The 12,800-nt window shown below is 41.1% G+C and overlaps 1 protein-coding gene across 1 annotated transcript in view; it reads left to right on the top strand.

Moving 5' to 3' along the window:
* Positions 1–2,868: 2,868 nt before the first annotated feature.
* SHROOM3 (shroom family member 3) overlaps positions 2,869–12,800 on the top strand; it is a 336,904-nt gene continuing 326,972 nt past the window's right edge. The window contains exon 1 of the mRNA XM_068975138.1: positions 2,869–3,036. Coding sequence (XP_068831239.1) covers positions 2,869–3,036 — 168 coding nt within the window. The remainder of the gene's footprint in view (positions 3,037–12,800) is intronic.

A 12,800-nucleotide genomic window follows, 5' to 3' on the forward strand; every position in this document is an offset into this window, starting at 1 on the left:
CTGAGAGTCCATTCCTAAGGGTCTGACGATTTTACATTTATGCCCACTTATGCTTTCAAACTGTAGTGCTGGAGAGGACTCTTGAGAGTCCCTTGGACTGCAAGGAGATCAACCCAGTCAATCCTAAAGGAAATCAGTCCTGACTATTCATTGGAAGGACTGATGCTAAAGCTGAAACTCCAATACTTTGGCCACCTGATGTAAAGATCAAACTCACTGGAAAAGATTCTGATGCTGGGAAAGATTGAGGGCAGGAGCAAAAGAGGGGTGACAGAGGATGAGATGGTTGGATGGCGTCATTGATCCAATGGACATGAGTTTGAGTAAACTCTGGGATATAATGAAGGACAGGGAAGCCTGTCCACGGGGTCACAAAGAGCCAGACATGACTTAGTGACTGAACAATAAGAAGGCTGCTTGCAGGGATGCTGGTCAGATTATTTAGGCTTCTCATGGCCTCAATGCACTTACCTTTAAAACAAGGGTACGTTCTTTGATTGCGAGCAATGGAAGAAGAGGGAAAAAATTATTCTAACCTTGATCTATCAGTTGCTACACTGTGTCCAACAAGTTCTATATGGTTTATTTTTCAAATTATTTATCAAGTTTTATTAAATATTTATGTCAAATACTTTTGGTGATTATATAAAATAGAGGTTTCATCAGTCCACAAGCCCTGAGTTCTTTATTCACTGCTTAACGTGTTCTTACTTCCTTTCCATCTTGTTTTTGGTTTTATTACTTTTAATATTAAATGTTGATTCTATGAAATCCCATATTTTACAATATGAATCAGGAGCAAGACTGTAAAGGCCACACACAAAAAAATACTTTTCAGAAAGAAACTTCATTTACCTTGGTTTTTATTTAAATATTCTCTCTCTGTATACATATTTATTTTAATAATGGAGTGAAAGAAAAGTCAAGATTTCACCTTCTATTCTTTATTTATAAATTAAGTTGTAAAAGGAAACCCCAATAAAAACTGCATAAATTACTCTTAAGACTCAAACAATGTTTACCATTTACTTTCATTTTGTACACCTTTTGTTTTCACTAAAATACTATCATTACATTAAAATGAGATTTTTCTTTATTTTGTCTTTGAGCCCTACAGATGAAATTACTACTGAAAAGCAAATAACACTTGTCATGTGTTGTTGTACATTAAACATCGTATAGACTTCTTTGCATATTATATCTGCTTCTTTATTATATTAACTTTTCATTATCTATAGGTACAAACACCAACATTAAATTGATATCAAAACGTCAGTATCCAACAGAATTCACATCACGTACTTTTAAACAAAAAAAATTTTAGCAAAATATCCCCTGGAAATAATTCCAAGTTGTTCCAACTTAATAGCTGGGGCTTCTGGCTAAAACATACAGTTATCTTACACTATTTAAATTTTTAATAGAAAGTTTTGATGTCAAATTTTGTGTAACATTATCACAAAATTCCATTGCTAACCTGAAATCCAAACAACATTCCACCTTGAGTGCTTATTACTTGCCAGACACTAAGTATTTCTTTTCATTTAAAGAATGGATAACAAAGAGCCTTGGAGTAGATAACAATTACAATATAGGAGAAAGCCTGCGACCTGTTTGTACTGAATCAAACAAGGAGAAATTTGATTGGAGAGTCCTATTTCAAGATGAGAAGCCATTTATAAATTTTACTTGGCATTTTCTTCTAATGAACAAAATAAAGCCCTTGTGCTACCACCTTGACACTTAAATGTTTACCAAAAAGCTCTGCAAACTTGGCCGCAGGGCAGAATTGCTCAGAGGTTTTTAAAAAAATGTCAATGCCTCTGTCTCGCTCCCAGGGATTCTGCTTTAATTGGAACAAGGTGGGGTTAGTCCATCAACTATTTTACTACTTGCTGATTAGCCGTGAGTACTTTTAACTGTCTACGGTTTATCAAGTGAAAGACTGTTGTGATTGGTCAGGTCTTTGTGAGGAACTGAATTCCACATAGCAGCGCTTACTGTGCAGAAAGATTGCGGTCGCTCTGTTTGCCTTAATCCATTTTCCTCTTACGAACTGAACTCCTTACTCGTTCAGAAAAGGCAAGTACAGCCTTGGCTGCAGTAGTGGCTGCTCATCACTGAAAATACCAAAAAAAGGACTGAGCTGCCGCCTGGATATTTTTTCCAGAGAAGGTTAATTTACCATGCTTTTTCCCATTTTTCTCTACATCCTGGAAAAACTTTTTTGTTTTCAAGAAACAGATTGAACTTATTGCTGAAAAACATAGACAAATAAGTTTCAGCACAGCTTATCTGTTTGGAACAAGTTAGAAACTTCTGAAGCTAGCAGAAGCATAGTAGCTTCTTTTAAAGCTACTTCTGGGAAGATGGGAGGCTATTGTAATGGTAAATTTCACTCAGAGAGGAAGAAAGGGTTGATAATCAATCAAAATTGAGGTATGCAGTTGAGTTTTTGCAATTTTCTTACTATATTGTAAGAGGACTTTAAGTTTCTCTGTATAATCTACTGGAAAAAATTTGGCGTGGGTGTGTGTGAAATAGAGGCAGTCTGGAGAGTGACAGTGAAAGAAGTTTGTTTCTGTTTTTTTTTTAACGGGGTGGAGAGATATACACCCCTCCGGGGCTTTAGTGAGAACTGGGAATTCCAGGAGGAGAGTTGCATTCAGAAACGTTGAAGTGAAAAATCCTCCTGGCTCAGCATCTTGGAGTTAAGCTCACAAGAACCTTTTACATCCGAAAGAATTAGTTTCTGAAAACGTCTTTTTTGGCCAGCGTGGATTGCGAAGGATGGCATAATGCTAAACACCATTCTCCTGAAACTGCTTCAGGCGTTTAAAATTTAACTCGAGGCATCATGTGTTTGCCATGATGAGGACTACGGAGAACTTCGATGAGACCAGTGCCACAGTAACCCCTAACAGGACCTCCAGGGGACAGTACATTTATCTGGAAGCGTTCCTGCAGGGAGGAGCTCCCTGGGGTTTTACTCTGAAAGGTGGTTTGGAGCATGGGGAACCATTAATCATCTCTAAGGTATGTTGCCTTTTCCAATATTTTTTTCCTTAATCAAACTGCTTTTTCAACTTGTCAGATCTCTCAAAAATACAGATAATGCTGAAGATTGTCTGACGCTTAATTTGCTGTTTCATACCCTTCTGATTATATCTGGAAATATTTTGCATAGCTTGGTGTTTAAAGAAAAATGTGTCTGGCGCCTTTATTCTGTGAAATTCCAGGGGAAAATGTGCTTGTCTAATGGATAATCTCTTTTGGTGAATGAAATAGTGTAAAACCAGCTGCCACATGATCTTTTCAGTTGTGAATCAGATTAAAGATTAACCCCGTAGTTAAGGTGGTAGCATGGTATATATTTGTATATGTGCATCTTTATTTAACACGTAACACAGCAAACTCCAGGAGATAGTGAAGGACAGGGAAGCCTAGCACGCTGCAGTCCATAGAGTCATAGAGTCGGATACAACTGAGCAACTGGACAACAACAACAAATTTAACATATGGCTAGAGATATAGCTGCTCTTTCTCCTTTCAGCTAAAAGTGTTATATCTAGCATTCCAAAAGATTTTAGAATTTGTTTGAAATTCTGGATAATTGATTGCATAAAAATTGTTTATTTTTCTTGCACACTTAGAATTATAGAATAAAATCAGCTTTTGGTATAATTCAAGAGCAAAACAGTATTTCTGCCTCTTGTATTTATCTGTGATTTAAGCCCATTTTTAAACTTCAGTCATTCTGTAACATGCCTCAATTCTTCGTTTCTGTTTGGTGTGGCAAGGTATACCCATTGAATGAATCCTCTTAATGCATTAAGTTTAGTGCTTCTGCTTTTCTCTAAAGCTACAGAGATTAAGAAAGTTTACAGAGGATGCTTTACAGAATTTTATTGGTTTCTGCCAAACATTTCCTTCAATTAAAACATAAATTAAAAAAGAAAGATAACAAATTTATTTTACAATTTCAGAATATTAAGAGTCTAAAACAACAGAACATAAGTGCTTTACATATCAAAGCATTACAGAATAAATATTTCTAATTGAGGGGAAATTTCTTTTTAGTTTAAGGGTGGGAAAGAGATAAATATGCATTTTGCCTGAACTCTGTTACCTATTAAGATCTGTTTTCCTATCTCACCAAAACAGGTGTTTTGAGAGAGACTGAAATGATTTTTGCTTCCCTAGTTCCTCAGTGGTAAAGAATCTGGACCGTGGGTTCGATCCCTAGGTCAGGAAAAGGAGAAGGAAATGGCAACCCACTCCAGTATTCTTGCCGGGTAAATGCCATGGACAGAGGAGCCTGGCAGGCTGCAGTCCATGGGGTGACAAAAGAGTCAGACACGACTGATCAACTAAGCAACAGCAGCAAAACAATTCTTACTGTGGGTGAGCCAGTGGAATTGGCTTCCAGCAGTTAGCCGAGAGTGTGCAAAATAGCACTGTAAGCTGTGTGACTTTTCCTTGTCTTTCCTAAGAAAACAAAAGATAGGTGTACATATATGTGTATCAGGAAGGCTTACAGCTGTAAGTAACTGGAAACCCGATTGATAGTGACTTAAGTAAATTGGGATTCGTTTTTGTCGTCTTATAAGAAGTCTGGAGTTAGGTTGTCCAGACAAGGAGAAGCTCAATAATGTCATCAAGAACTTCACTTAGCTTTCCACTCTGCCTTCTTCAGTGCTGGCTTTTATCATTAAAGTTGCAAGATGGATGCCACACTTCCATCACTGCATCTTCATTCTGGGCAGACTTGTGGCTTTTTGTTTGGAAAGGGTCACCCTCCCTATCAAACTTGTGTTTACATCTCATTGATCCTTAGACCAATTACTGGCCAAGGAGAATGAAACTACTATTACTAGTTTAGACCAATCAGAATTTATCTCCTGGGTTCTGCTGTGGAAACCTACTCTTCCTGATGTCAAAGAATCTCCACCCACTAGTTGAACAGATTGAGGTTCTGTTTTCAGGAAGAGGGAGGTAACAGGTGCTGGGTGGCTGAGAATGTCTGCCACAGACATAGATGTCATCTCTGCATTTTAAAACTCTGATTTACAGTCAATTTTCCTGATCTTTAATGATAAGGTATTATGTATGGGACTGCCCCGATGGTCCAGTGGCTCAAACTCAGCGCTCGCAATGCAGGGGGCCCAAGTTCTATCCCTGGTCAGGATACTAGATCCCACATGCCTCAACGAAGTTTGAAGATCCTGTGTGCTATGACCTGGCTCAGCCAAACAAACAAACAAATAAATAAGTTTTAAAGGAAGAGGAAATAAAGGTCAAGCTGATAAAAGCTGACTTGAACCTTAAAAAAGAAAAGATATTACGTATCTGTTCCCTAGAATATGGTTTGCTGTTAGATCTAATCCTACCACTGATGAGCCATTTTGGTAAGGCTTCATTTTATCTGCAGAATGGGAATAAACAATTATCTCCCTTATCATTATGTGTAAATGGGATGCAGGCACTTAGAACAGTTAGCACAGGGGCTCGTACACAGGAAAATCTCAAAAAAAATCTTAGCAAGATTATGACTATTGCTTTTCATTATTGTAAGAGACATTGTGTTAGGATACAAATTTGCTGTATAAAGATCCAAAATAACAATAGCTTAAGCAATACAGAAATTGATGTCTCTTTCACATGAAAATGTGAGCTTAAGCTAAACTGAAAGACGGTCCTTTCTACTGTCTTACTTCCATCCCTGGGGTGATGTCCCATCTGCTGGTCTGAGGTGACTTGCCACAGCATCTGCTTTCCAGTCAGTAAGAAGTGGAAAAAGAATAAAGAGAAGACAGTCTCCTTCCTTTTCAGGGGTATAGTCTGGTGCGATCCACTCTGTCCAGCATGGTAGCCAAGAGCCACATGTGGCTATTTCCAGTTTAATTAAGAGGAACTAAAATGAAATGGGGCTTCCCAGGTGGCCCAGTGGTAAAGGCTCTGCTTGCCAATGCAGGAGACACAGGAGATGTAAGTTAGATTGCTGGGTCATGAAGAACCTTTGGAGCAAGAAATGGCAACCCACTCCAGTATTCTTGACTGGGAAATCCCACAGACAGAAGAGTCTGACGGGCTGCAGTCTATGGGGTAGCAAAGAATCGGACATGACTGAACACACACATCTAAAATGAAATGCAATTTTAAATTCTGTTTCTCATATACACTAGCCAGATTTCAAGTGCCACATTCCTTCCAAGCTGTTGAATCTCTCTCTTTATTCTGTCTGTCTGGCAAACTCATATTCATCCAAGCTTCATTTTTTCCTCTCTCTCAAGTTTTCCTGACTTCATTAAGCTGGGTTAGATGGTCTCTCTTCTGTCCTCCTGTACCATACATTTATTACAACAAGTCACACTTTTAAAAAATTTATGTTGACTTCTCAGAAGTTTAACGGAGAAGGCAATGGCACCCCGCTCCAGTACTCTTGCCTGGAAAATCCCATGGATGGAGGAGCCTGGTAGGCTGCAGTCCATGGGGTCGCGAAGAGTTGGGCACGACTGAGCAACTTCACTTTCACTTTTCACTTTCATGCATTGGAGAAGGAAATGGCAACCCACTCCAGTGTTCTTGCCTGAAGAATCCCAGGGACAGTGGGCTCCTGTCTATGGGGTCGCACAGAGTCGGACACGACTGAAGTGACTTAGCAGCAGCAGCAGCAGCAGACGTTTAAAAGCCTGGGACTTTTTTTTTTTTCTTCCATCTCTACCACATCTGACTCAGAGCCTGGGTACACAAATATTTGTTGAGTAAATGAAAAGGCTATGTCTTATTCATCTTGCATTTCCAAGACGTGCCTGGCACAGAGTAGGTATTCGATAACTTTTACTGAATGACTAATCAAAGACAGAACAGAGCAGGGAGCAGTGTGAGCAGGGAGGCAGAGTCCCATGAGGTGAGGATACTAGGCTGATCTCTGGAGATGGAATGTGCATCAATTTCCCATTGTTGTTCAGTCGCTCAGTCGTGTCTGATTCTTGGTGACCCTGTGCACTATAGCTGGCCAGGCTCCTTTGTCCGTGAAGTTCTCCAGGCAAGAATACTAGAGTGGGTTGCCATGCCCTCCTCCAGGGGATCTTCCCAACATAGGGATCAAACTTGAGCAAGGAAATCAAGGGAAGGGATAGTACACGTTAAATCTTTGATGTGAAAGACACGTACACTTGTATAATTATAAGCTGCACAGTATGACAATATAATGAATGAAGTATCATTTTTCTTTAGGTACAAATGAGATGGAAGGATGAATGGGGGAAGAGGAGCTACAAAAGGGTGGCAATAAAAGAAGTCATTTCCAAATTGCTTTCTTTGGGATTTAATGTCCTTGAAAAGGAAAGGTGGAGTTGAGGAAAGAGCCTCTGTAATCTGTGAACTTCAAAAAGAAAGGGTAGCTTTAAAGAAAAAAAAAAGGATTGTATGTAGAAGCTCAAGTAATTCAATAGTTCAGGAAGTTGGCAGCATGATTTTATTATGACTCACGCTGTATTGTGGCTGAGAACGGTTCCACCTGCTGTGGGGAAGCACCTGCCCCTAGGATTCAGCATGTCAAGTAACAACCAGACAACAATAAACAACCACAACCAGTAAATGCTTGTACTTACTGAGCGCCCACTCGGTGCCAAGATCTATTCCAAGAGATCCACATGTTAATTCATTTAATTTTCACAACTGCATGAGGCAGGTGATATTATGAAGCTAGTTTTACACATGAGGACTGAGAAACAGAATTTGAGCAGCTTTCTGAGCTCTCATGACTGGTAGAAAGTGCTAGAGTTGGAATTTGAATCCAGACATCCTGATTCTCCAGGGTCCTCTGCTCTTCAGTCACCATGGATACCAAATATTAATATCTGGCTCTGTCTAGATTCTAGACCTATGATCTGGGTAAAATATGGGATTAATCTCTTTATTGTATATGTTTTAAAATGTATTAGAGGAAAACAAAAAATCTTAGTCCTGGAGCTTCCTTGGTGGCTTAGTGTTAAGGAATCCACTTGCTGTTGCAGGAGACACGGGTTCCGTCCCTGAGCCAGGAAGGTCCCACATGCGTGGAGCTACTAAGCCCATGTGCCGCAGCTATTGCGCCAATATGTCACGACTACTAAAGCACATGTGCTTCGCAACAAGAGAAGCCACTGCAATGAGTAGCCTCCACTCACCACAACTAGAGAAAAGCCCACATAGCAATGAAGACCCAGTAGAGCCAAAAATAAATAATCAAATTTTATATATAATGTCAGTCATATAAAGTCCCCTGAAAATAGGTATGGGCTTCCCTGGTAGCTCAGCTGATAAAGAATCCCCCTGATTCGATTCCTGGGTCAGGAAGTTCCTTTGGAGAAGGGATAGGCTGCTTACTCCAATACTCTTGGGCTTCCCTGGTGGCTCAGATGGTAAAGAATTTGCCCACAACGCGGGAGACCCAGGTTCAATCCCTGGGTTGGGAAGATCCCTGAAGGAGGGCATGGTAACCCACTCCAGTGTTCTTGCTTGGGGAATCCCCATGGACAGAGGAACCTGGTGGGCTGCAGTCCATGGGATCACAAAGAGTCGGTCATGACTGAGCAAGTAAGCACAAAATAGGTGTAGGAACTCCTGTAAGCAGTTTCAGAACCCTAAAAGGAGGGGTCACTTGACATTTCTTAGGAAGTGTTGTTAGGTGTCTTCACCTAGAGAGAGAGATGTTTTTGTGTGCACTGGTCCTGCTGCTGACAAGTGTTCAGTGGTTTCTGACTCTTTGCAACCCCATGGACTGTGCTGCTGCTGCTGAGTCTCTTCAGTCGTGTCCGACTCTGTGCAACCCCATAGGCGGCAGCCCACCAGGCTCCCCCGTCCCTGGGATTCTCCAGGCAAGAACACTGGAGTGGGTTGCCGTTTCCTTCTCCAATGGATGAAAGTGAAAAGTGAAAGTGAAGTTGCTCAGTCGTGTCCGACTCCTAGCGACCCCATGGACTGCAGCCCACCAGGCTCCCCCGTCCCTGGGATTCTCCAGGCAAAAACACTGGAGTGGGGTGCCATTTCCTTCTCCAATGGATGAAAGTGAAAAGTGAAAGTGAAGTTGCTCAGTCGTGTCCGACTCCTAGCGACCCCATGGACTGCAGCTCACCAGGATCCTCTGTCCATGGGATTTTCTAGGCAAGAGTGCCTGAGTGGGGTATGGACTGTACTACAAAGGATTAAAACCTCCACATGTGCTTCATGTGCTTACATGGCCTAAGATTGTCTAAGAAGACGAAAACATGTATCCCAACCAAAAGGAAGTATGAGCAGACCAGTTCAGCCTTGGGAAAGAAAAGGAGGGGAAAGGAAGCTTATTTTAGTTATGGAAATCCTAAAGGAAACACACCCTGACTTCAATGGATCCTTGGGTCCTCTGGAAGATTGATAACTGAAACTGTGTGTGTGCCAAGTCACTTCAGTCGTGTCTGACTCTGTGTGACCCTACAGACTGTAGCCTGCCAGGCTCCTCTGTCCATTGGATTCTCTAGGCAAGAATACTGGAGTGGGTTTCCATGCCCTGCTTCAGGGGTTCTTCCCAACCCAGCGATCGAAACTGCTCTCTCACATCTCCTGCATTGGAAGGCAGGTTCTTTACCACTAGCACCACCTGGGGAGCCCCTGAAACAGATTAACCTGAAGGCCGCTAGACTATCCTTCGACAAACACAGAAAAGCTGTCACCAGCAGAGAGCTCCTTGAAGCAGTCGAGCAGAGATCCTCTCAGAAGAGCTTGTGGATAAATGAAGTGTTTCTGAATGGCCCTGTTGTTGGAAATGATTCCACTTGTTCAAAAAAATTGGATACCTCAAAGGGCTGGGCTGGAGGACAGAGTATCTAAGAAGCTACCACAGGCAGGAGTCTTGGTGCTCAACACCTGTTATCCGGGTCCTCTGTTTTTAGCCTCTGATGTCACTTGTAGAAAACAAATAAAGGAAAAAAAAGAAAAAAAAATAAAGGAAAGGCATTTTTTTTTCATGTGTGTTAAAAAAAGTCCTGGGCCTCAGGATTGAAGGTCAGCCATTGACTCTTATGTCACTGATATGAGGAGCACACGTTCCTGATTCCTACCCCTGAGAGGTATCTTTGGTCTGACTGGACTCTCTTATGTGCCAGCCACAGCTAGAACTTCAAGAAATGGCCCTGTTACTCTACCAGGCCAGCAGCTCTCATGAGTGACAGAACTGGGGGATCCCATCAACATATTCCCATTGCCAACCCCCTTGATCAGAGGAGTTGTTTTGTAGGATCCTATTGAGGAGATCAAACACTTGTAAGCCCCCAAATATCAACGTTGACTGAAGGCTTATGGTTAGAATATGTGTCAGTTCCAGTCCAGAGGAACAGCTGCCCCTTCCAGAGTAAAAAGGTCCAATGTCATCAACTTGCCACCAAGTAGGTAATTGGTTTCTATGAGGGATGTTGAAACAGGTAAGTTCAGCATTTGTCTCTGTTTGCTGGCCAGTTGAACCTTTGGCAGCATTGATAGCTAAATCAGCCTTGGTGGTGGTGGTGCCCATGCTACTGGGTCCGTACACAACCTCCATACCTGCCACCTCCCTCCTGGGTTCGCGAGCTCACTGTGCCAGGGCCAGGGTGGACTATGACACAGACTTCCTGATATCAACTGGCTGTTGGTTCCATCTTCCACACCATTACCCCTCCCTCTCTGAAACTGCGTCTACCACCTATACCACCATCATTCTCTTCCTCTCAATCTAAGTCGCAGCCTTCCCCTACCAAGGCTTGGCTCACTATCCCAGCTCAGCCCCATCTTTCCATTCGTGATGTATAAGGGAGTGTGTTTGCTAGGTAACATCAGAGGATAACCTCAAACACATGTCCCCTGGCTTCCTGGTGTCTGACACTACTCATATTAAAATGGATTCTTTCATTGGATTTTTCTAGCCTCAGTGATATGAGCTCATCCCTGAATCCTCTTCATAATTTCTTCTCTGAAGACAATCATCTGAAACACCCTAATCAACCTACCATTTTAAGATAAAATGAACTGCTTCACTGCATTGTGAGAAGCCTTGGAAATAGAAACAGTCCATAGGCTGGGAAATGATTCATGGGGAACATACTTAAATTGTCCAGATGAACATGTTGAGATTTCCTCATTGCTGGTTTTTCTATATCCATCTGTCTACGCTGAGCACTCTACCACCTTCTAGCTTCCTTAGTGATCCTCAGTTTCAACACACCATCAGCCAGACAATCTCTCTAGGTCCATTTCTTCTGCATTAAAATAAGAATTATCTTATGAGTTTATGAGCCTTGGTTTCTGAATTCATTGTGAAATTGGCTGCTAGGCAGTTCCTCCAGGACCTCGGGCTGGTTGATTTAGTTCATCCCAAAGTCACTTTTTCCATCTTTTTCCAAGAACCAAGCTTGATTAGCTTGTTATTGATCTTTTAAAATAGCCAGTGTTTTCTGAGTTTCCTTCCCTACTGTTCTTGCTCTTTCCTTTAACACCCTTTACCCTTCATACCCTTCATACCCCTCATCTCTCTGCTATCCTTAAAGCAGCTTGTCTGGTCTTTCATTGTTCCTTCCTGAATTTGTATCAAGTCCTGAATTTGTATCAAGTCTTCCTCTTGTGTCCCCAGCACCTTTATTCATGCCATCCTCTAGTACAGTTAGTTGTTTGCATTTGGCCAATAAATTGTAATCACTTTAAAGCCAAAAGAGTTTTACTCAGGCTATACATCTTGTTTCTTCTAGTTAAATACTTCCCATTTCACATGCAACAGTTGCTCAGTAAATGTTGAATGAATGGCCTATAGGATGTTAGAGTTGTAAAGAATCTCAGCAATCATCTTATTCAACTTCCTCATTATACAGAGAGAAAACTGAGACACAATAAAGTTAATCTATTTGCCAAGATAGTTTCTGCCATAGCAAATAGACTGTGTGTGTGTTTCTGGTTAGGCTGCTAACTTTTGGAAGCTAAGGACGTTTCTTTCCTTTTCTTTCCTCCCTCCTTTTCTTCCTTCTTTCTTTCTCTTATCCACAGTGTTTAAACTATGCATAGCAATGATGAAAATGAAAATGTATTAATGAAGAAGACAAATGAATATTAAAAAGGATCTTCTTTAGAGTCTTTGTTAGAAAGATGTCAAGGGCAATGTGCAAACATGTTACTAGAACATGCTACTTTATAAGATAAATTGGTTGAATTTGACATTCAATTTAATGACATCTTGCACATATGTAATGTTTGGTTCAATGTCTGTTGAACTGACTGGGAGAAAATGGGAAAATTTGCATTTTTTATTTAAACATTTATAAACTATCTAAACTGCTTAAAGTGTTATGTGTTGTTAGACAAAGGCCAAATTTGTGATCCTATCAATGTTGTTGGAAATAACTTTTCTTCAAGTAGTCTGCTGAGGTGGTGTGCCAGATGGCTCTTTGCATCTGTGAGAACTCTGCTTTCCTTTAAAACTGTAGCTTCCCAAGGCACTGCCTCCTATGCCAAGAACACAAAATAAGAAATACTTGTCAGTTTCATCTTAGTGAATCCACAATGTGATTGGAAACACATAACGAGAGACTTTCTATCAATCTTCGAAAAAGAAAACCCCAAAGGACATTCTGGATCTTAACTAACCCACAGACAGATTTTTCCACTTCTCTCTTGAGGCACTTCCAAACATCGAACATCTTGATCTAAAGAGCTGCAGAGTCACTGTTCTTCCACTTGGTTCGTCCCACCCATCTCTCGTGCTCTGACATCCTGGGCCCTTATCAACAAAATGAAGTGACGCAAAGACTGTGCTAAAT

This window comes from Capricornis sumatraensis, chromosome 7 (assembly GCF_032405125.1).
Source record: "Capricornis sumatraensis isolate serow.1 chromosome 7, serow.2, whole genome shotgun sequence".
Lineage (NCBI taxonomy): Eukaryota > Metazoa > Chordata > Mammalia > Artiodactyla > Bovidae > Capricornis > Capricornis sumatraensis.